At 51.9% G+C, this 24,770-nt stretch overlaps 1 protein-coding gene across 6 annotated transcripts in view; it reads left to right on the plus strand.

Annotated features, from left to right (window-relative positions):
• PACSIN2 (protein kinase C and casein kinase substrate in neurons 2) overlaps positions 1 to 24,770 on the plus strand; it is a 74,080-nt gene that overhangs the window by 31,786 nt on the left and 17,524 nt on the right. For all 6 annotated transcript variants that reach the window (XM_029079094.2, XM_029079095.2, XM_029079093.2 and 3 more), the window contains exon 2: positions 19,199 to 19,323. In XM_029079094.2, the coding sequence (XP_028934927.1) occupies positions 19,264 to 19,323 (60 nt within the window). In that variant the 5' untranslated portion in view covers positions 19,199 to 19,263. The remainder of the gene's footprint in view (positions 1 to 19,198; positions 19,324 to 24,770) is intronic.

The raw sequence follows: 24,770 nt of genomic DNA on the forward strand, positions 1-24,770 counted from the left end.
AAGTGACACATTCCCTGCCCTAAAGGAATTTACCCTCTAACAGGGACAGATGGAGACACTTTACCAACAGAGTAACCGAAATAGGTAATTGAGTAATCTCTTATAGAGTGCTGAGGACAGTCTGGTTTGGAAGAAGGGGAGGAGAGACCTGTTGCTAGCAGGGCATGCCCTGGATCTCTTATTTTCTAGCACAATGTTAAGTGCTTAGTACAGTGCTCTTTGCACAGTAAGTGCTCAATAAATGCCACTGATTGATGGTTCTGGTAGTGGGACGGGGATGGCCAGCACTGAACCATCCACAGTCCCTCATTTGGTGCCCTTGAGACCAGCAGCCTGGAATGTGAAATGGCTGGAGGAGACGCCCATTATTTGCTTTCTTTTAACTCTCACTGCTTCCCCCCTGGACCTCTCCTGCTCATCAGAGGCAGACAGCCCTGAGGGAATGTGGACTCTGGACATCCCAACAGCTGAACCAAGTTTTCCAAGCCTGGGGTTGACAGGCAGAGAGCTTGGAAGTGAAACTCAGTGCTTTCGCTTCTCCTCAGCTGTCATTTCATCGCTTTGTTCACACTGGTTCCCCTCCTCCTGAACAGTCTAGACTATACACTTATAAGTCAGGGAATGTGTCTGTTTATTGTTGTATTGGACTCTCCCTAGTACTTAGTACACTGCTCTGCACATAGTAAACCCTCAATGAATATGAATGAATGAATGAACAGTGCTATTCTTTGGCCAAGCGATCCCCCTCCTTTCCTCCAGGTGCCCCCTCCTCCAGGAGGCCTTTTATGTTATAATCCTTGTCCCTCAACCCTGGCTTTCCTGTTTCTGTCACCCCATCACCTACCTCAGCACTGATGGGCTCCCTATGTGGTTGTTCTTGATTTATGTATTTACTTGTTTCTAGCTTTTATATCATAGAGAAGCAGCGTGGCCAGAGCAAGAACCGGAGTCTAATCCCCACTCCACCATTTGTCTGCTGTGTGTGACCTAGGGCTAGGTACTTTGTTTCTCTTTGCCTCGGTTGACTCACATGTAAAATGAGGATTAAGACTGTGAGCCCCATGTGGAGAGTCCAAACTGATTAACTTTTATCTCCCCCAGTGCTTGGTGCAATGCTTAGCACATAGTAAGCACTTCAGCATTTTTATATTTCTGTAGGCTGAACTGTCTTATCTCTCTGTCTTCCCATTTCCCATTAAATGAGAAAATCCGGGGAAGCTGGGATCATATTGCTGATTTTCCCCAAGCTGCTATTCCAGCACTTTGTAAGCACTTGATAATTATAATAATAATTATGGCATTTGTTAAGCGCTTACTATGTGCAAAGCACTGTTCTAAGCGCTGGGGAGGATACAAGGTGATCAGGTTGTCCCACGTGGGGCTCACAGTCTTAATCCCCATTTTACAGATGAGGTAACTGAGGCACAGAAAAGTGAACTGACTTGCCCAAAGTCACCCAGCTAACAAGTGGCTGAACTGGGATAAATGCCATCGCAATTTAACCTCGGTCAGGTCTTGAGAAATGCCCTGGTTGATGGGTTTTGTTTTTTTCCTTTTAAGTAAAGGCCTGGGTTAAAATGACCTGAACTGATTTCATTAGGTGTGAAACTCATCTCCCTATTCTGCTCTTGGAGATCTGTGGCCAGTGGGAGGACAGGCCGGGTCATCGGCATTTGGACCCAGCCTGCGTCAGGAGTGGCTCAGGTCCGAGTCTGGTCAGGTTGGGGCAGGAGGAGCAGTGGAACCACTCGCTTAGTGGCAGCCTACAAACCCTGGTCTTCTTCACCCGAATGCAAATCAGAAGAACTGGAGTGGAAAGATGATTACTGCCTCCAGGAGAAAAGTGGGAAAAATCCAGAGTCCCAATTTAAGCCATCCCATGCATTGTCACAAGGAAACCCGCTGGCTCTCCCACCTGGGGCTCGAAGAAACTGACCCCTTTGTGGCTAGGCTAAACAATAGTAATAGAAGCAGTGGTTTGTATTAAGTGCTTGCTTTATTCAGGGCACTGTACTAAGAACAAGTACATAGGTAAAACTTAAATCTAATCCCAGGTCCACCAAAATAAGGGAGATGAGAAGGGACGGGCGACAGACTTGTGAGGAAGGATGAAATGATAAAAAGTGCAAAACAACATGAAAGGCAAGGACAAGGAGATCTGCAGCAAGAGGTTGGGGGTACTGAGGCAAGAGGAGCAGAGTTCGGGCTCCTTGCAGCTCAGAGTCCAATGGTCACAGCTGCGGCTGCAGTCACGGTCACAGAAGCAAATGCAGCTTCCCGATCTTCTGAAAGTTGCAAATTAGACTTTAATTTGTGGTGAAACAGCGTGGCCTAGTGGAAAGAACCCAAGCCTGGGATTCAGAGGACCTGGGTTCTAATCCTGGCCTCACCACTTGTCTACTGTGTGATGTTGGGCAAGTTGCTTCACTTCTCTGTGCTTGTTACCTCATCTGTAAGATAGGTAGGGATCAAGACTGTTAACCCCATGTAAGATGTGGACTGTGTTCGACCTGATGATCTTGTACGTAAGTATATATGTATGTATAATAATAATAGTGATGGTATTTGTTAAGTGCTTACGATGTGCAAGTCACTGTACTAGCGCTGAGGTGGATACAAGCAAGTCCCTGTCTTACATGGGGCTCACAATCTCAATCTCCATTTTATATATAAATGAGGGAACTGAGGCACAGAGAAGTGAAGTGACTTGTCCAAGGACACCCAGCACACAAATGGCAGAGTCAGGATTAGAACCCATGACCTGACTCCCAGGCACTTGTTCTAGCTAGTACACCATGCTGCTTCTCATGTGTATCCCAGCTTCACCATTTATCTGCTGTACGACCTTGGGCAAGTCACTTCACTTCTGTGTGCCTCAGTTCCCTCATCTGTAAAATGAGGTTTGAGACTGTGAGCTCCAAATGGGACAGGGACTGAGTCCAACTCAATTTGCTCGTCCCAGTGCATAGTATGGTGCCTGGCAGATAGTAAACACATAACAAACACCATCATTTTTATTATTGTTATGTACCCCAGCACTTAGTACAGTGCCTGGCAGATAGTAAGCACCTAACAAATACCATTTTAAAGAAAGAAAAGAATAATGCTTCTTGCTGTCGCTGCCCCTCACTCCCCTGGCTGGAGAAGAGGCTGATAGTCTGTAGATATAAGCTGGGCTTGTCCACGGGACTGGTCCCCAGCGTCGGCTTCCAAGATCAGTCCCCAGGGATGGTCTTCAGGGACAGCTCCAGGGTGTCGGTCCCCACACGGGTCTCAGGGTATTAATTTTTACCCACCAGACTCCATCTCTAGTTCTTTCTGTGCTGCCGAGGGTGGGCATCTTCCCCATAGCCGCGTCTCATTCTCCGAATCATCTTCCGACTGTTGTCCCAGTCTGTGTTTTTGGAAGGGCAGCAGGCATCCCAGTAAGGTTTTGATCATAGCGACAGAGTTGGACATTGAATTTTGGAATCAAGCAGGTCTCTGCTGGGCCTAGAATGTCAATTTGGATCAGTGCACCCCCAGCTGAGACCACTGAGCCCCTTGCCTCGGGCTTCCAATTGCTCCTTGCCAGCAGCCAAGCAGCCGGGGAGAAATCTGACCTGGGGCGGCCTGTCTACTCGGCCTTGTGGTTCCTGCCCAGTCAACCCAGACTGCTGCTCTCACCAGGCATGGTCAGAACCCGTGGTGACGACAGCAACGGGAAATGTTCTTCCGACATGCACCTCCGTCTGGATCCAGTGCGCTGCATGTACATGGGTGTCGACGTGGCTGTGGGGCCTCAGCACAAGTCTCCCTAGGCCCGGGGTTCCGTGAGACGACAACTCTATGCTCTGGGAGAGCCAGTGGGCTACCCGTGGGCAGGAGTTGAGGGCCTGGCTCAAGGAAGGTCTGGAAGCAAAGAGGTGACCCTCCCCAGACCACTGCTCCCTCCTCTCTGGCCCTGGCTCTCACCTCAAGTTGTGAGTGTAAATTCAGTTATGAACAAGTAATGCCTTTCTTTTTCATGTGGAGATTAGTCACCTTCATTGAATTGAGCCACAATTTCTTTTCACGTTGGACTTGGACTTCTGAACACTGTGAGAGGGAGCAGAAGGTGACAGCAAGAGCAGTAGCAGAGAAGGGGACAGTGGGGGGGAGAGAGAGAGGAAAAAAAACATGGCAGAGTCTGGGAATAGTAATTTGGGCTTGAAGTCCAGTGGGAGAACATGTTCTGCGCCCTTAGTGCTGTGCCTGCAGAGGAGGAGGAGAAGGAAGAAGGGGATAACTCCCTCAGCCAGCCGTGCCCTAGGGTCGGCGATGCCAGGAGAATTCTGGGCAGGATGGAGGCGACATGAGGAGCCAGGGAGAGGGGTCAGAGAAAATGAAGTGGGAGGAGGGCAATCACAGAGAGAGAGAGCAATCACCAACTTGGTTCTCTCTCTCCCTGAGGTCACTGTAGGAGGAACTCACCGTCCACTGGGATGGCCTGATTTAGCATCGGCCCTGGGAAAATCTTGCCGAGATGGCCCAGGCAGGGGACAGGGTGGAAGGAGGGGGGCAGCCAGCTACTGACTGATTTGAAGGGTTCTGGGGGTGGGAGATTGAAGCGGGGGCTGGGAGACCTCTCCCCAAGGCTCATTTGTGTTCCAGTTTGGGGAGGCCAGGACATGTCCCATGTGGGCATTTGTGGTTGTGTGACCCCCGAGAGTTGGAGGAAGCAATGAGAGTGAAGCAAGCCAGTAGTCACCAGGATCATGTGGCATGGTAGTAAAAGGGAGGCGATTGGCGATTGAACCCCATGGGGTTCAAGGTGGAAAGTCATTGTTTTCGTTAGGGCCTGGGACCCCCAATGATAGGTTCGTGGTGGAATCTGGCCTTCCACCAGAGCTGGTCCTGCTCTATGCCACCCCCTCCCACCCCAAGGGAGGCCCTGGATCAGGACTGCTGACGTGATCGCTGGACAGGTGTGGGGTACCGGTGCAGGAAACCGGCGCGATGCCCCACTTCCTGTTACAATTCTGAAGCCTCATCAGTAGCCTGCCAGTAGCAACAACAAGAAGAGTCAGTACCGTTTCCCCCCCAGGGGCCCTGTGCTGGGCACTTGGCAAGGACAAGACAGAGAAATGATGTGATCCCTGCCCTCAAGGAGGCTGATTTAATCTGTTTAGAAACAGGCACACTGAGGATAGGAAAGGGAAGGATCTCTGAAGTCCCATCAAGACCAGCTTGTCTTCAGGAGAGTTTTGGATGCCTGGCTACTCAGTTAATGCCATGGTTATTAATGATGGTGATGATTTTCTCTGATACAAGGCATCCCACCTGGACTCGGGGATTGATCCCCTGCCTTTCCAGCCTGCATTGCACCATATTCGTTTGGGCAGAAAGGATTTCGTGCTGCAAAACCACAAGGTCACTCGGAAAGGCACCGGGATCAAGCTTGGCATCCTTGACGAGGGGAACCGGAGTGAATTGCCAGAATGATGGGGATTCAGAATGTGAAGAAAAAACCTCAAGGTGGAGGAGGGGAATTTTTATGGTGGAGCAGCAGAGGAGCAGATATCACCTTTGGCTCTCTCTAAGACAAAAAAGTTGATTTGCTCAATGGAAGCGAGGCTGGAGCCCGAGCCTCTTGACTCCCGCCCCTGGTGGGCTTGCTCTCCTGGGACTTGCTCACTGCACCTGTGAAGTTTGAGGGCCAGTCTTGGGGCCTGGCTGGCTTCCGGCCCCTGGCTCCCTTCCCCCACAACAGCAGAGGAGCAGATGAGCCCCCGGACGGCAGGTGGCTGGCGTGGGCACAGGCGGCTAGGGTGCCAGCTCTCCCTGGCTGGTTTCCCTTTGCTCGCCTGCCTCATTGCCTGCTGCTTTGGGAGTGGCAAAGGGAAGGCCCTTGAAGTCCCAGAGGGGAGATCATGGGCCAGCCGCCCACTCTAGCCCCCGGCCCCAGCATGTACTCACTGTTCACCGCTCCTCCTTGGACCGTGGCCGTTCCCAGCAGGGGGAGGGTCAGGGTTAGGGATTAGTGGGGGTGTCTGGCTTCCCTTCATTCCCTGATGTTCTCTTTGTTTATAATAATAATCATGTTAGTATTTGTTAAGTGCTTCCTCTGTGCCAAGCACTGTTCTAAGCACTTGAGTAGATTCAGGGTAATCAGGTCGGATGCAGTCCCTGTCCCACATGGGGCTTACAGTCTTAATCCCCATTTTACAGATGAGGTAACTGAGGCACAAAGAAGTGGTGACCTGCCCAAGGTCACACAGCAGACATGTGGCAGAGCAGGGATTAGAACCCACATCCTCTGACTCCCAGGCCCGTATTCGTTCCGCTAGACCACTCTGCTTCTTATATGCCCAGCTCACCTGGTGGCCCCTCCTGCTCCCTTGCTCCTCTCTCAGGGAACTGCTATTGATTTTCTATGGCCAACAGGAACTTTAGAAGGGGAACATAGCCAGTCCAGGGTAATGGACTGTTTGGGAAAGCTAATGGGGTGGCGGTTGGCGCTTCCTCCAGTGAGTGGGGCTTGACGTGGCACAGATCGCCATGGTACCTCTTTCTTTTTATGATATTGGTTAAGCGCTTACTTGTTGCTGTATACAGTGTTAAGCGCTGGGGTAGGTACAAGATCATCAGGTTGGACACAGTCTGTGTCCCACCTGGGACTCACAGCTTTAATACCTATTTTACAGATGAGGTAACTGAGGCCCAGAGAAGTAAAGTGGTTTGCTTAAGGTTACACTGGAGGCAGATGGCAGAGCTGGGATCAGATCTCAGGTCCTCTGGCTCCCAGGCTTGTGCTCTTTCCACTAGGCCACACTGCTCCTTTGGCCCATGTCTTGCTGCCGAGTGGCCTGGTACTCTCTCCCCACCCTATCTGAGATGGATGTGAGCTTTCAGGGGATAGGACACACCCAGGAAGTGGGAGCCGGACTGCCACTCATCTTTCTCCTCTACCTGGAGGGCGCCCCGCTCTGTAATAGGCCGAGAGAATGAGGCCAAAAACGAGGCCAGCACGTCTTCTGCCCTGGGAGTGAGCACCCTGCACCACTTGGAGCTCTCTTGAGACCCACTTGACAAATTCATTTCCCGCCAGGGCCTCTGATGATCCTGGTATCATCAACATCCCTGCTCTCCCGTCTCCCTCCTGCGTTCTCCCTGGACAGTGAGCCCCGTGGTGATCCAGGGACTATGTCTGAGCTGACTGCCGTATATTTGCCTCAGTGCTCAATTAATCAGTCACTTGTATTTATTGAACACGTACTGTGTGCAGAGCACTGTACTAAGCACTTGGGAGAGTGCAATATAACAGAGTTGGGAGAGTGCAATATAACAGACACATCCCCTGCACATTTCTGTAGACTGTAAATTCATTGTGGGCAGGGACTACGTCTGTGTATTATTATATTATACTCTCCCAAGTGCTTAGTTCTGTACTTAGTAGTGAACGCTCAATAAATACGAATGACTGATTGCCTACAAATGGGTTTACAATCTAGAAGGGAAGACAGACATTAATAGAAATAAATAAATTACAGATATGGCCATAAGTGCTGTGGGATTGGGTGGAGGATGGGTCGGGAGTCAATAAAGGCTGCAAATCGAAGTGCAAAGGCAACACAGAAGGGAATGGGAGAGGCACCTAGTGAGCACTTAAAGGCCATCATCATCGTTATTATTAGTATTATTACTACTGGATTTAAATCTGGGGCCTCTGGCATCTCCTCTTGAGGCCCATGGGGCTCTGGCACCGGGCCATGACACTTTGTGCAGTTGGGGTGGGCAGTGGGGCGGGAATAGGGATTCTGTGTCCTCCACCCTTGAATTCAAACCCACGCCTCTGTGGTTAAACCTCACTGTCGACCCACTTGCAACAGCGTTCAGCTGCTCTAAAGAACTGGCCTCCGGGTGGATGTCCTCTGACTCTCAGGCCTGTGCTTTTTCCAATAGGCCATGCTGCTTCTCAGTTGTGTTTTTTGTTAAGCGTTTACTATTTGCCAAGCGCTCTATTAAGCACTGGGATAGATATGAGATCATCAGGTCCCACATGGGATTCACAGTCTAAGTAGGAGAGAGAACAGGTATAGAATCCCCATTTTGCAGATGAGGGAACTGAGGCCCAGAGATGTGAAGTGGCTTGCCCACGGTCACACAGCAGGTAAGTGGTAAAGCCGGGGTTAGTAGCCAGGTCCTCCAGCTCCAAGGCTCTTTCCACTAGGTCATACTGCTTGGGAGAGAACAAGAATACTAATAGAAACAATCCTTGTCCTCCAAGAATATACAGTCTACCGTGTAGCGAGCACTGTCCTCAGTGCTTAGGGGAATACCAGAGTTAGTATTGCCCTCAAGAAGCTTCCAAACAAGGGAGCCAAGCGGTAAAATGATTTACAGACAGGGGAAAGTTTCAGTGTTTCCCTGTTTCAGTGGTCAGACTGAGGATGGGTCGGCACAGGACGTCCTGTGAATATCTGACTTTTCCATCAATCAATCAGTGGCATTTATTGAGCACTTGTATGCTGAGTAGTGTACTAAGTGCTTGGGAGTTGGTAGAAATGTTCCCTGACCACAAGGAGCTTACAATCTAGAGAGGGAGACCTGTACCAGGCAGGACTGCTGCAACAGTAAGCTTATGAACACAGAAGCACCTTGCATGTGTGGAGATGCCCGCTTGCAAGAGAGGCCAGACCCGTTTCTGGCCCAGAGCAGCACTCACGTGCTTTAGCCCAGGGCCCAGCTGGACTCCAAAATCTACCTTGGTCAGGATTCTCCCGCACCAGGCGCTGGTCAGCCAGTCGGTATAGACGGAGTGATGGTGATGGTTGTGGCCAGGCACTGTTTCAACAGGCATTCGTCTTCACCATTTGGTCGGGACTAGCCAGTGGGCTTTTGCATTGACCCAGTAATAATACATAGAGTGGTATTTAAGCGCTTACTATGTCAAGCACTCTTTTAAGTGCTGGGGTAGGTACAAGCTCGCCTGGTTGGACACAGTCCCTGTCCCACATGGGATTCACAGTCTTAATCCCCATTTTACAAATGGGGCACAGGAAAATGAAGTGATTTGTTCAAGGTCACACAGCAGACAAGTGGCAGAAGGGGGATTAGAACCCAGGTCCTTCTGACTCCCAGGCCTGTGCTCTATCCACTAGGCCGTGAACACGTTTGTAAACTATTAAAGCAAAATCGGTTTCACCTCTCAGAGGGCACACTGCAGTGATCTTGTCTCTGCATCCTGAGGAGACAATAATGGGAACCGCAGGAGCCTTCGTTTATCAGGATCGCAGATAATTCCTTGTCAAAAGAGGCCATGATGTAGCCAGTCCTCTCCCTGGTTCTCACTCTAGCAAGAGCCCCTGTGGGATTGGCCTCTACATTTCAAGTGCATAGGACTGAGCCATTGGCAGCCTCCTTGTGGGTCCTGCTGTGAGCTGTGTAGTTTCCTTCCGGGCCTTTCACATGGTGTCCTGAACTGCTTTGGTCCAAATTGCTCTTGGCAGCAGCAGTCTTTATGCCCTGTTTACAGGCTGCTATGAGTGTGCGTTTCCCCACCCCCTTATGAATGTTGAAGTTCTTCGTCATTGAAGTTAGTTGCATTTGACCGTTCGGGTAAAAGAAGGGTGCCCCGAGTTCCTGCCACCCTTGAGTCTCTGCCACCCCGAGCATGTGCCCTGCCCTTCAGTTCCCTCCCCCCAGCCCCTGCCACTGCAGCCTTCCAGGCGGTCAATAGTAAGAATCCTCTTCCTCAGGGAATCGAACATTCCCTTCTCCCCTTCTTGCTGCATCCGTCAACTCAAAACTTGCATCATTATTAGTAGTAATAATAATAATGTTGGTATTTGTTAAGCGTTTACTATGTGCCAAGCACTGTTGTAAGCACTGGGGTAGGTACAAGGTAATCAGGTTGTCCCACGTGGGGCTCACAGTCTTCACCCCCATTTTACAGATGAGACACAGAGAAGTTAAGTGACTTGCCCAAGGTCACAGCTGACAAGTGATGGAGCCGGGATTAGAACCCATGACCTCTGACTCCCAAGCCCGGGCTCTTTCCACTGAGCCAAGCTGTTGTAGTAAGTTGTGGTGGTGGTGGTGATTATTTACTGAGAGGCCACTGGCCAAATACACCGGACTTAAGCACCTGGGAAGTACAAACCAAGCAAGTGATATATTTTCTACACACCAGTGCTAGCCGCCTTATTTCCTAGCTGCCCTGTCCTCTTGCCCACACCCTCCAGTCAAAAAATCGAAAAAAAACCTTCTTCCTACCCTGCCCATCCCAGTCAACAGCATCATCTTCTCACCATCCTCTCTATTACAGAGGCTTGTGACTTTGACTTCCGTCTGTCATTTAGTTTCCTCAATCTGTCAGGATCCAGGGATCCTGCTCCTCCCTCCTCTTTGCCCTAGTCTGCCTCTTCCTCTCCCACCATAGTGGTCACCACTTGGTCTGAGCCCTTTGTCTGGATTCCCCGGATAGCCTCTTTCCTGATCTTCCTGCCTCCAACCTCGCCCCTCTTCTGTCCATCCTGCCTCCAACTGTCATCCAGAATATGTTTCATCACCAAATAACATCACCTCTTCTTCAAAGCTGTTGAAAGCCATCCTTTCCAGGAAGCCTTTCCAGGCCCTGGCCTCATTGTTTCTGCAGCTACTTTTACACACGGTGGTTTACAGAGACAATCATGTCTGGTGCTTTTACTCACTAAAGTTGTTTCACCTGACATTGACCCCTTTAATTCTATGTGTGTGGTATGTGTATGTCTGCGTGCACTGGTGTGGGTGGGTGCGGAGGCAGTGCTGATGGAGGTTGAAGAAGGAAAAGTGTGTGGCCTGAGTTTGCCCATTAGTGTGCGCTCCTAAGGGCGGAGCGTCTGTGTCTTGGCGCAGTTGGACTCTGGGAGGTGCTCCGGGCGGCACCCAGCACAGGAGGTGCCCAGGACATACCACCAGTGGGTGGGATTGGATCCAGACCTTCCCTTCCGGCCCCGGGAATGTTGGTCTGTTGGCGGCTGCCTTTCCTCCTACCCCCCGCCTTCCCCCCGCCCCCTCCACACCAGCTGCTCTGCCTTGGGAGCAGCCTGTCGGCTGAGGCCATCACCCTGCCAGAGGGCCGACCCCTTGACCTTCTTATCACTGGGCAGGAGGCTGTCTTGGGAGTGGGGTTAGTGATTATAGGCGCCAAACCCTTTGTACACCAAACCTGGCTGTAGGCCAGGACTCATCTTGACCATCTTAGTGAGCCAAAGCCCGGGGCAGATTAGAGCAGGACTCTGGGGAGTCGCCCCACGCTTCTGGAATGCGGCCGGTGGCACCACCTTCTTCAGAGTGGCTGATTCGGGCCCGCCCAGCCCTGACCCAGAGAGATCGCTTCCCACTCTTTTCTGGGATCCATTGGTGTGCTGCTGCCAGCTCCACGATGGGAAGCACCCTGATCACCAGCTCTGTACCATTCTTCTGGGCACTTTTGACGTCAGCCCCCTGGTCCTTCTTCTCCTCCTCCTCTTTGCCTCCTCTGACCGTTTCTTACTGTTCTAGTGTGAGAGCTGTGCCACCTTTGACCCCACTCTTGTTTCAGTTCTGAAGTTAGAACAGGGCACCAGTTTGGGGTACTCCAGTCTCACCCTTAGGTTAAGCTGCCATGTCAGAGTTCCAGCAGGGTTCCTCCCCAGTGTCGCCATTGTTATCCGCAAACGAGAAATTGTTCTCCAATGGCAAATAGGGAATCGTCTCCTAGTGCTTTCCCCCCACCCAGGAGCTCTCGACTTGGGTTGGTCGCAGGAAGTGGGAGGAGGCTTGGGTGGCCACCTGGCTCACAGTGGCCATCCTGGATAGTGTGAGTGGGGAGTGTCTGTCAGTGACTTCCCTCCCTCTTCCCCTTGGGATTTCTCATGGGCATTTGTCTTAATCAGCTTTGAACTGGGTGCCGTCACTCTGATCTCAGGCTTGGAGTTGGGCATGTTGGCCCTCTCAGCAGAGACGTCTCCGTTGATACCCCCAGGAGCCTCAGCCAGAGTCTGGGTGGGGCCATATCCCCTCCCCCGACTCTGTCCCCTCAGCTCCTCCCTGCCTTTCCAGGATGCCAGGTCCCGCCCAACCAGAGTCCAGCTCATTTAGCAAAGTGAGGGCATATCTTCCCGCGGTGACGAACTGCTGGTTGCTGGGTTCTGTTCCATTCAGAAACATGCCCAGCCTGTGGATAGCCTTGGGAATGGAGGCCAGACAGTTCCATTTTGGAATGAGAATCTGCAGGGGGACGCTGGCCCCCAGCCAGTTCTCAGCCTGCCACGTCTTGCCTCTAGGTAAGACTGCCTGCGTTCGGTTATGAGAAGCAGCGTGGCTCAGTGGAAAGAGCATGGGCTTTGGAGTCAGGGCTCATGAGTTCGAATCCCAGCTCTGCCACTTGTCGGCTGTGTGACTGTGGGCAAGTCACTTAACTTCTCTGTGCCTCAGTTCCCTCATCTGTAAAATGGGGATTAAGACTGTGAGCCCCATGTGGGACAACCTGATTCCCCTATGTCTACCCCAGCGCTTAGAACAGTGCTTGGCACATAGTAAGCGCTTAACAAATACCAACATTATTAGTGTGTGTTGGGCCTGGGTGAGGGGGTCGAGGGGAGAGGAGAGCCTGTTTTGGGGGCCTGGGCGGGGTGGGGAGAGGTGCTGGGTGATGGGTTTGAGGGAAGGTTGCAGCTGGTCATCCTTCCCATCCCATCTTCTGACTCCCCGGACCCGGCTACTCCAGGGGCTGCAGGGTTTAAAGGGTCCTGCAGGTACCCTGGGCACTGCCACTACCTGCTGTGGTTTGGGGGAAGGGGGGTGAAAGGTGGCGGGGAGACCCTATAAAGTGGGCAGATCTTGCCCTTGACAGTAACCATCAGTGTTTTAGCCCCACTCGGTCCCGCCCCCAGGAGAGTAACCTTGGCCCCGATGTGGGCCGAAGTCCTGGAGGAGAGCCAGTGCTGGGGACGAGCTGGTCCGGGCTGGTTTCGATGGGAACTGGCAGGGACCGATTGGCCCGGTTGGAGACTGTGGGCTCAGGCCACTCTGCTCTCAACTGTTTGGGCTGTTGGTTTAATATTGAATATGCCAAATTCTGGCTGGCCAGTTGGGGCCTCCCAGTGGGAAGGCTAAGTCAAGCCTCAATCCGGTCACCTGGCTATAAGGCCTGAGAGCCCGGAGGAAGAGTTGGTTTTTAATAATAATAATTGTGATGTTTGTTAAGCACCTACTATATGCTAAGCACTGTAGTAAGTGCTGGGGTAGATACAAGGTCACCAGGACCCACATGGGACTCACTGTCTAAGAAGGAGGGAAAACAGGAATTGAATCCCCATTTTGCAGATGAGGTAACTGAGGTCCATAGAAGTGAAGTGGTTTACCCAAGGTCACACAGCAGGCAAGTGGCAGAGATGGAATTAGAATCGAGTGTGAGTCTTTCCACTAGGCTGTGCGTGCCTCTGCCCTCCCCCCACCACCCCGCGCCAGCACCTTCCAGCCTCTGTGTGCCAAGACCCCGAGGGCACCAAGCAGGTAAATTCTCAAATGCCCAGATGAAAGCAGATCAGGGTTCCTGCTGCAGAATTTTGTTCTGCTAAGTGAGCATGTGCTCAAAGAATAGCTATGAAAACCTCGGACTTCCCTGCTTTCCGGTTTCCTTTCTGGAAAGCTGCATTTGGAGAGATAAATCCCTTCCATAAAAACAAGGTTTTGTGCTGGAGAACCTCTGGCTCCATCCTGCACTGGTAGTAGTGGTGATGGAAAGACGGTTGTGGCATTAGTGGCAATTCAGCTTTTTCGTTGCTGAATTTACTTGGTTTAAGTCCTTGGTCACAATCCACATCTCGGGCACTGTTCTTGTTTGAATAGGAGCTCAGTAAAACAGCCATGCCCACGCCCTTTCCTGCCCCATCCCTGTCCCATCCCCACCCCCCTCACTCCCACCCCCCCAACCTCCGGTGCCATTCCTGGAGCATAAAGTTCTTCTTTCCAGAATCCTGCCTTCCTGCCAGACTTCCCTCAAGCTTGTCGTCATCAGCCAGGCCGTAGTTGCACTGGCCAAAAACAGAAGTAGCAAAATCTCAAAGCTTCTTTGTCATTTTCCGTCCTACCCACACTTCTTCGACAGGGAAAGCCCCCGAAGCCAAGCGTGCTAAAGGGCCCGTTGTTCTAGTGATCGTCTTGGAGGGGATGGGGTGACTCATCGCCACTCCATGTTGGTCTTTGAGTATCCGGTTTATTTTTAAACCTCTATGCAACTGGAGTTTCTTCCGTGGTTGCTGTTGCCATGACTCCATAATATTTCCACAAATCCGCTTGTTCATCCTTTCGCACGGCCCACGAGGACGGGAATGTTAGGCTGCAGACGTTTTTCTGACTTCGCTCTCGTGATTTGTGTGTATGTGTGTGTGCATGTGTGTGTACACCCACGTGTACGCAAGGAGGATAGGAGTGGTTGGGAGGGAAGGTGGGGTGGAAAGAAGACAGATTTGACCAGTGGAATTCCATGCAAGACCCCTCCTCTCCACCCTCCACAGGAGAAGCTCCGTGCTATCTTTTCCCACCTGCTCTGAAGAGTGGGGGGAAGGTGCCATTTGCCCACCTTCCAACTCCATCAGGTGGTCGCTCTTGAAGCGACCTCTCTCAACACCTCTCTCAAGGTTTGAGGCTGTCGGCATTTATTAGATAGAGTCTTTTGGCAAACAAGGAATCCCTCCCTTCTCCTTTTTCTACTTTCCTCCCACATGTACCTCATCTCCACATCCTCTCCCACATCTTTAGTTCTTGCTCGAGTTGGCCAGAAGTTTTATGGGGAGAGAGCGTGGCCTAGTGTGGAGAGCTCTGAATTCTAATCCCGGCTCTGCCTCTGGCCCACAGGAGAACCGAAAGCAAGTCACAACCTCTCTGGTCCTCAGTTTTCTCATCTGTAGAATGGGGATAACATCTCTGCCCTCCTTCCCTCTTAGACCTTGAACCGTGTATCGGGCAGGGACTCTGTCCAGTCTCCATAGGCAGCATCTACCCCAGAGTTTAGTACTAATACCTTCATCATCTTCATGACTATTGGTGCTGGCTAGGATGTGACTCCCATTGACTTTGTGCCTTCAGATCATGGCTACACGACCCTTGAAATGGGAGGGTCGTTTGCTTTCGCTTTTGAGTATCTTCCCGTCAGAGATTCCCTCCTGAACCCTTTCCAGGGTTCATTCCCCATGCGGAAGTTCCTCAGGAGACATAGCCTGGCCCACACGCTGAGAAGCAGCGTGGCTTAGTGGAAAGAGGCTGGGCTTTGGAGTCAGAGGTCACGGGTTCGAATCCCGGCTCTGCCACTTGTCAGCTGTGCGACTGTGGGCAAGTCACTTCACTTCTCGGTGCCTCAGTTACCTCATCTGTAAAATGGGGATTAACTGGGAGCCTCATGTGGGACAACCTGATTACCCTGTATCTCTCCCAGCGCTTAGAACAGTGCTCTGCACATAGGAAGCGCTTAACAAATACTATTTTATTATTATTATAGCCTAAATCCCTCCTGCTGCAATTTCCGGCCTTTTCCCATGTTTTGGCCTCAGGGGTAGGGTGGGTTCCCGGTTGCCAGAAATCATCCTTCAAAAGCAGGAAGGCCATGATTGTTCAGGCTTGGGGGCACACAGCCAATCCATTGTTTTTTTCTTACAAGTGAAAGTTATCACCCAGTGGTGGCTCTGGGAAGAGGTGACCCTATGGCAGCTTTCTCAGAGGATGCTGGGAGGAGAGTTTAAATCTCATACAGCAGTGACTTCATTTCCCTGCGGGCCTCAAAGCGTGCTTTAAAGGGTTCAGTACTTCAGTTTAATCAGGGTTATTTGGGAATTTATGTGGTCGCTAGTGGCAAATTTGATTTAGACATTTTTCCTCTTGACCTGAACTGTGGAGAGGAGTACGTTTTAAGATGGCAAAATTAATTGCGGGAGCACAGGGGAGCCAGGGCTAAGGTTGGGTTTTGGCAACGCCCTCTGCATTCTTTTCATTAGGCCCCATTCCAGGAAGTTGGTCCCGCGCTCTGTACAAAGTAAGCACTCAGTAAATACCATTGATTGATTGAAGATTCTGGGAGCAAATGCCCCCCGCGGGGTCTTTGTTGGTGACCTGGTCGCTTAGGGAGAGCATCCTGGCCGACAACCCCGCTGACCCGTCACTCCGCTTGGCCCAGGTGAGACTCTCAGTCTAGCCGGGGAGCCGAGGATGCTCAGCCTCAATCGGGACTGGTCGAGCCTGGGAGCAATGGTCTCGAGCAGCAGTGGTCAGGTCGTGGGATGTTGGGAGGGTCAGGCCTGGCCCTGGGGGACATTCTGCTAGAGGACATCAGAATCAATCAACTCGCCCCCCACAACCCACACCTTACTTCACTGATCTCCTACTGTGGGCCAGCATGCACACTTCATTCCACTAGAGCTGGCTCACTTACTGTGCCTTGATCTCATCTTTCGGCCTCTGACCTCTTTCCCACGTCCTCCTCGTAGCCTAGAACTCCCCCCCACCACATATATTCTAGACCACCACTCTCCCCACCTTCAAAGCCTTATTTAAGGTCATAGTTCCTCGAAGAGCCCTTCCCCAATAGAGCTGTCTTTTCCCCGACACCCTCTCCCTGCTGCATTGCCTTTGCCCTTGGATCTGTATTTTTAAGCATTTGATATTCACCCCACCCTCCTCCCCCCAGCACTTAGGTACGTATCCATAATTTATTCATATTAATGTCTGTCTCCCCCTCTAGCCTGAGAGCTTCCTGTGGGCAAGGAATGTGTCTCTCACCTCTACTATATTGTACCCTCCCAAGCACTTAGTACTGAGCTGAGTATGCAGTAGGCACTCAATAAATACTAAATACCATTGATCGGAACACCAGCACAGGTCGTGGCCACTTGCTGTTAGAAAGATTTTAGCAAAGATTTCTCTGGTTTTCATGGTTTCCCTCATTCCCATGGCAGGCACCTCCCCTGGCCTGTGTATGACGGTCCCTCCCGGAGTGCTCTGCCACTTGTGTGTGTGAGATCGTCCCTGCCGCTCCCTCTACAGAGGAAACACTGGTTGTCGGGAAGAGAACTGATTGAGGCTGATGCTAAGCAATAAGTGTTCTCTGGGGATTGATTGGTTGATTGGTTTTGATATCTGTTCTTCCTCGGTCTTAGAATGCCAACCCTAATGGGGCAGGGGTGGTCTAAGAATTGATTGTATTGTTTCTACCCCAGCATTTAGTACAGTACAGTGCTTGGCACGTGGTAAGTACTTAATAAATGCCATTATTGTTGCTTTTGTTATAATTATCATCAATGGCACAGGGAGACCCAGGCTCTTCGTCACTCCTGGACAGCGTGCCCAGCTGCCAACAACTCAAGCTCACCAGTGTCCCATCGGTGGGTACAGGTGGCCTGCCAGCTCTGTCTCTCCTGCTGTGGCCTGGTGGCTCCCCACAGCGGCGGTGGTGGCCCAGAGCTGGCCCAGAGCGGGAGTCAGCACCGGCACTCAGGGGCGGGTGGTAGCTGCTCTGGGCATGTTTACTCTTCCCTGAGGGGCAACCAATCCAGAGAAACACTGAGCCCGGGGCCCCAAGCCATCACAGGGGCAATTGGGTTTTCAGGGAGGGACTGATGGTTTCAAGGTCCCCCTGAATTCTGGTCAGGCTAAGCAGTGCGGACAGAACTATTGTGGCCCTGGAGATTGTCTGCCAGAAATCCCATTGTCATGCCATCAGGATCCCTTTGGAAAACATCCCCGGGAGTTCTGTCGTGTGCCAGCGTCAACGGACTCGGCCTGGCGTCTGCACCTCCCTTAGCCGTGACAGAACAGAGGTGGGGCTGGTGAGTCCAGATGTTGGCTTTCTGGTCTGGAGTCTAGCAGGTAGGAAGGAGCGCTATTCTTGCAATCATGCAGTAGTGGCTATTTACTTCCGGTGGGGATATGTAGCAGAACTTGGCTCTCAAGCAGCAAAAACGGGTCTTTCCTTTCCCTTACAACTCATATGAATCTCTTGGGCAAACAGCCACTTTTTTTTTTTTTTTGCTTACATGCAACATTTATTAATTGACAAGCAGTGGGCTACAGACTCCTACCTGTTTTGTTATAAAAATCAGTCAAACGTTTTATTGAGCACATGATGTTTGTAGAGTACTGTGCTTGGAGCTCAGGGGAGTCCGAGTTGTTAGACACAATCCCTTGCCCTCAAGGAGCTTGCAATCTAGTGGAGAAAGCAAACACAGAATAACTTGGAAAGGAAAAAGAATTGGTAGATGACTAAATGCTGCTAATTTTTTTGTATTGCACTCTCACAAGTGCTTAGTACAGTGCTCTATACTTAGTGCTCAATAAATACCATTGATTGATCAATGAAATGTGTTCTGGCGATTAGTAAGGACAGGAGAGACGAGAATGAGATTCTGTGAGGAAGTTAGCTGAGAGTAATGGCAGGTGTGAGTTGTGGTGGAGTGGGAGAAGGGAGTTAAATAAAAAGAGGGAGAGAGTTGGGAGAACCTAGAAGCCAATGGCCAGGAGTCTCTCCTCCAGGTGGCAGGGAACAGGTAACCTTTGAAGGCTTTTGAGGTGAAGAGAGACGGGTGGAGAATCATGTTTTACACACATCATCGGGGCAGCAGGGTGAATTGTGGACTGGAGAAGGGAGAGGCTGGAGGCAGGGAGACCAGCGAGGAGGCTACTGATACAGAAGTTAAATGGGATATGACAAGTGCCTGGTCAATGTGGTAAGCTGTTTGGATGGTGAGGCAGGGGCCAACCCAGGAAAGACTGTGGTGCAACAACCGATGGGATTTTGCCACGGGCTGAATGTGAGAGTTGAAAGAGAGCACGGAGTCAGAGATCATGTCAAAGTTGCCAGCTTCGGAGATGGGGAAGGTGGTGCTATAGTCCAAGGTGTGGGAAGGGTTGGTGGAGGAGAGGATTTGGGAGGGAAGGTTACTGGGTTCAATTCTGGACCCGTTGAGCTCAAGGACTGGCAGCGTGTCCATATGTGCATTGGCGGAAGGGCTGGGCCTGGTAGCTTTCTCATCACCCACATCAGTGGCGGGGGGAGGGCAGGGAAGGGAAGGGAGGGGACACCACCTGGACCACCAAGAAGGAACCTCTCAGCGAGAGCTGAGCTGTCCTGCAGTTCAAATCCCAGGTCAGTCGCCCAGCAAGTGGCATGTCGGCCTTAACAGGGTGAAAAGTAACCCTGCTGTCCCTGTCTCTCTTTCTCCAGGTGTCTGAACCTACCTCGTCGGTCAGTGACTGAGCGCCTCAGACTCCGCCTGGCCCTCAGGAGAAATGTCCGGCTCCTATGATGACGCTGTGGGCGTGGAAGTTTCCAGCGATAGCTTTTGGGAGGTACTGGGCACGTGAAACCTGTTTGCTTCTTCCCAGCTGGACACCTCCTTCCCTTGGGCTTTCCCAGGAGCATCCCTTATGTTTTCAGAGTGACCGGTCGCCGAGCCAGATTGACAGGGTCAGGCGGGGCCTTGGTGGCTGGCGGGGCCGGCCCAGGCCTTTAGGGAAGGGTGGGCTGCAGAGCTCTGGGCTTCCGGGTTCCTCCTCATCTCACCCGTCTCCCTGGGCTGGGTGGGGCGGCAAGTGATGTGTTGGTTATTATCAATAATAGTAATAATAATAATAACAACCAATACCATTGTTATTATTAAGCGCTTACTCTATGTCAAGCACCCTTCAACATGCTGGGGAAGATACAATACAATCAGGTCAGAAATAGTCCCTGCCCTGCCCGGGCCTCACAGTCTAAGTAGGAGGGAGACCAAGTATTGAATCCCCATTTTAGAATGAGAGAACTGAGGCACAGAGAAGATAATTGACTTGCCTGAGATCACACAACAGACATGTGACAGATCTGGGATTAGAACTCAGGTCCTCTGTCTCCCAGGGCTGAGCCCTTTCCGCTAGGCTCTCCTGCCATTCTGCCCCAGCTGCAGAGCGGGCATCGGCTGATCTTCCTCCCATTGGCTTGGTCCTCCTCCTCCCTCCTGCTCTGTTCAGCCCAGCCCTGCCCTTGCCCCTGCTCTGCCTTCCCTCTTTCTGAGTTCCAGGGGAGCAGTGTGGGGAAACCCCTTTGTAGCGAATCCCACTCCTCCCTTACTACAGTGATGTAGAACAGGTTTACCCTTTCAGTGCCCTTCTCTTTGTGGGTTGCATAACCTGTCCCCTCCAGGATCCCCCACCTGGGGCCTTTGCTGTTCGTTGCCTTCCCTAACATTGCCAAGGACCAGGGTGGATTTGCAGGCCATAGTGTCAGAGGCAGATGAAATCACTTGAATGAGCAAGAAAAACGAAACTAAAAAAATCCTTGTGAATTGTGGCTTTGGGCCGGCCCGCCGTGATCTTCAACTGCAAAGCGGGCGGGATGTGCCCTAAACCCATGTCTCATTTTCATCTGCCCTCTTCTACAGGTGTTTCTGTACATTTTCCCGGTGCCTCTGTGCTTGAGGGCAGTTGGAAGTTTGGGGAATGGGGTCGGAGTTCAACCCCCTCTTTTCCTATGAAAGTGGTGGTGCTTTGAGTTGCCAGCCTCAGTTTTATTGCCACCTTTTACTGTGACTGTTGACCAGAGATCAGAGCAGGCCACCAGCTACTTTAGTCTGTTTCGGGTCCTCCTTTAGAGTGTGGGTTTCCTGAGCCAAGGGATGGAGGACCTCCAGGACTCGGTGTCCTGGTGTGGGCTTCCAGTGTCCAGGTGCAGGCCTCCGGTGCCCAGGTGTGTGCCTTGTGCATTGTTTTGTCCTCCCCGAGAGCTTAGTCCAGTGTTCTGCAAACAGTGAGCACTCAGTAAATACCATCAATTGACTTACTGAGCTGCTGCCCCGCATCCCGTGGATGTTAGCTCAAAACCCCCCGGCACTCAACTCCCACGAGGACCAGGCTCAGGGTGCCAAATCCACCCCCAACATTCCCTGAAACCCGCCTGCCACAACTAAACCTGAAGTGCCCAAAACAGTCCCGACAATGAGGGGGTGAGCCTGCTTACAGTCCTGGGCTCCCTTCTTTCCCTTCCGGCCCTCGGGAAAACAGTTGGTGGGATGTGGTTTTAAAATTTCAGCGGCCCAGTCCGTAGGCGAAAAATCCGCCCGCTAAATGTGCTGAATTTAAAGAACTTCACCAAGCCAAGAAACATAGAGGCCAGTGATCAACACCCCCCATCTGGGTGAAATCCAAGGCTGGACAAGTAGTTGATCTGCACTTTGTGCACGGCCCATGGTAGTCATGGCCAACCCCTCGTATGAGTTAGGTCACGGCAATGGGGTAGACACCACCGGAGAGCCATCTCCTGTTCCCCAACAACAAAGGTACCGAGGTCACGTCCATCTTCAAGGCAGCAGGGCTGCTCTCGTGTGGCTGGGTAGATGCGGTGACCGCCCGGCCTTCCCCAAGTCAGGTTGGGCTTGCTCACCATGGGGGCACCACACTTACTCGGTCAGGGGAGCCTGAGCTTTCTCAACCCCACATTCTGTTCTGCCTTAGAGGCAGAAGTGGCCTCCTCTGCGGGGGGGTGATGTGCCCTAAGGGCCCCCTGTGATGTGCCCTTTGACACTCAGAGGAGAAACCCCCCACACTCAAGAAGGCTTGGGTGGGCGCTGCCAGGCAGTGACTAACTGACTCCACCCCTTGAAAGGTTTTTGAGCCTGGAAATCCTGTGATCAGCCAACTCTTCAGCCTTTCTTCTACTACTACCTGGACTCAGAGGCTCCTTTGCACAATGAACTAGGAAATGCCAGGATTCTCAATAGGGAGATTTCACTATGCCACGCAAGCAAGTTGAAATCCGAGAGCTCGTTGTGGGCAGGGATTGTACCTGTTCACTGTTTATGTCGCACTCTTCCAAGGGCTTAGAGCAGTGCTATGCACGCAATAAGTGCTCAATAAATACGATTGAATAAATGAGTAGTCTTGTAGACCTGGCTCACACACCTCCTCCTGGCCTCCTCCCAGCGGCTGCTCGGGGAGTAGGAGACACTCGGGCCACAGCTCATCTGGGGTGGCGGCGCCTGGCTGACGGACAAACGGACGGGCGGATGGACTGTGGGCAAAGCAATGTAAACCCCTGGCAGTGCAGCCTGTCTGGTCAATTTGAATTGGCCTGGGCTGGGCTAAATGGACACACCCTCTGACCTTTAGAACCATGCACTAAATGGGCCCACCCTTTTTCCACTAGAGAAATGTACTTAATGGACACACCCTTTGATTTGTAGAACCATGCACCAAGTGGGCACACCTTTTAACCTCTAGAACCTTTCTAGTGCAGGTGATGTCAGGGCTGACTCACACAGAGGCATTTTATTACATACTCAATAGCCGCCACCACCACCCTCAACTGCTTTCTTCCTCCTGTGGTGTGCCTGGTTTTGCTGCAAGGCCCAGTGAAAGGAGCTCCAAGGCTGATAGGAGACCTGAGTTCTATTCCTAGCTCCATTGCTTGTCTGCTTTAGACAGGTTGTCAGCTTCCTTTGGGCAGGAAGCACTTTCACCAACTCTGTTGCATTGCATTCTCCCGGGAGCTTATTGTATAGTACTCTGCACACAGTAAGCACTCAATAAATTTGATTTGTTGAATAAATGCCATTGATTCCCTGCTATGTGACCTTGGGCAAGTAACGGTATCTCTGGACTTCTGTTTGTTCTTCTCTAAAATGGGGTTAAGATACTGCCTCTTGAATAGTGAATTCAGTGGGAGCCAAGGACGTGTACAACCTGATTGTTTTGTATCTACCTCTGTGCTTGGCGCTTCATGGTATCATTATTGTTTTGGCTCACTTGAGGAAATTATTGTTGATACTATTACATCAATTAAATTAAGAAATGGCACCCTGGGGGCTGCTGGGGCTCTGGCCTTGTGGGCCACACTGGGGCTGCTGGGGCTCTGGCTCTAGGGCCCACTGTAGTCACAGGCCTCTGTTGATGAACTAGTTGGCATGAAACCCACCTTTGTAGCCAACTCAGCTGCCAGTGTAGAGGCCTGGATCGGGGCCAGCTCAGCGCTGGGTGAGCAGCCAGAGGAGGGGAGGGCTTCAGCGACAGGGAAGGGGTCAGTGGGAGACAGCGCCCACAGAATGGGCCATTGTCCAGTCAGTTGGGCTGGAGGGTGTAACCTCTGGCCAAATAACCCAACCGCTGGCCTTGCTACTGGAGGCTCCGGGCAGGGTGGTTGAGTTGGCTGTGTTCTTGTGGAGATGGCCTAGGGCCAGCTGGGGGCCTTTGCTAGGGGGATCCAGACCTGGGTTCCGGCGGGTCCCAGAGCAGGACTGCTCTGGACTCAGGGTAGGGCCTGTTTGTCAGAGGGAACAGTGTGGGATCTTTTAGGCAAAATGCATCTCTTTGCAGGTCCTCCCCGCAAGGTTTGCTTGGGATAGCTCAGTGGGCCTTGGGCAGCCTGGCGAAACCAGCACCAACTCCTGTCTACTAGAGGCAGAGGATGAATGCTCGGGTTACTGAGCGTAATTTTGCCCACATGGTTCAAACAAGCCAATTCAGGTGTCAGCCGTTTTGGGATGACATAGGAGATATTTGCAGTCCGTTCATCCTCTCTGTCTGTCCTCTGCTTTGGGCAGGAAGCAACCATCAGTTGCTGATTTGCTGCAATCCACCCAGGTCTGGGGTGATGTTTTTGTAGTGAGGAAGTTCTCGCCTAAAGCAATTTCCGACCATGGGCTGGACCCCTGCGCCTCCCAGTCCCAGCCCAGCCCAGTCCGGGGGACTTTCCTCCCTCTCCCTGGTGACTTTGGCCCGGGGGTGGGGAGTGACGAGAAGTTTCCTGGCATCCTGGAGGGTGAGACTATAGCCTTGCAGAGGCATCATGTGCCTTCTGGCAATGGCTGCACATGGGAATTGGGTGCTGGTTGTATTAGGGTTAATGAGTTTGACTCTTCATGACCCTATCACCCCACCCCACCCGCCTCACCCTTAGCCACCACACTAGCTCCATCTCTCCCCAGCCTGGAGGGTTTCTTTTTAAACACTTAGTACAGAGCTCTGCACACAGTAAGCACTCAGTAAATGCCAGTGAGCGATTGACACGGCCTTCTACCTGACGGAAGCCCGAGTCCTGCAGGGTCAGCCGGAGTTTTTGCTCCCCTTCTCCTCTGCAACAGGGTCGGACCTAGGGAGATGATAGCAAAGGAGTGAACAGGCAGACCAGCCTGACACCTGTTGGCAGATGTGCAGGCTTGGGGAGGAACTGGCAAGAAGAAGCAGAGCAAAAAGTGGTGCCAGTTGCTGCAAAGGGGAAACACAATAGCCCAATCCGGGAGTTCGGGATGCAGATGGCTGGATGAGAAGCCAGCCCGCCCTCCTTCACTGGGATGCTCCCATTGTGGGGCCCTTTCTGTATTGTGGGTGAGAGGGGGGCCGAAGAGACCAATGCCTCCCTCCCCTCTTCTTGGTTGTTATGTATAAATGCCTGCCACTCTCAAGGCCTGCCTCTATGTAATGACCTGTCTCTGGATACTAACCTCCATCGTGGGAGCCTGAGCTCCGCGAACCTTGGCAGTCGCCTCCTCCCTTCTCCCACTCTTGGCCCACCCTCCAGTCTAATCTGTTCATCCGCCACGGGGTCCCCATCGGCTTGTGACTTCATTCCGCTCAGCCTGGGCTTTCCTGCATCTTGCATTGTTTTACACCATCCTGCACACAGTAAGAGATCAGTCAGTACCATCGGATGATTTAAATCATTGATTCTACCTTCCTGGCCTGTGAGCTCCCCTTCCAGCTCCTCAACTGGCAGCCACTTGGCTGCCCTACTTCTGTCTGTTCTCTGCACATGCCCACCTAGCCAG

Source organism: Ornithorhynchus anatinus, chromosome 14 (genome assembly GCF_004115215.2).
Source record: "Ornithorhynchus anatinus isolate Pmale09 chromosome 14, mOrnAna1.pri.v4, whole genome shotgun sequence".
Lineage (NCBI taxonomy): Eukaryota > Metazoa > Chordata > Mammalia > Monotremata > Ornithorhynchidae > Ornithorhynchus > Ornithorhynchus anatinus.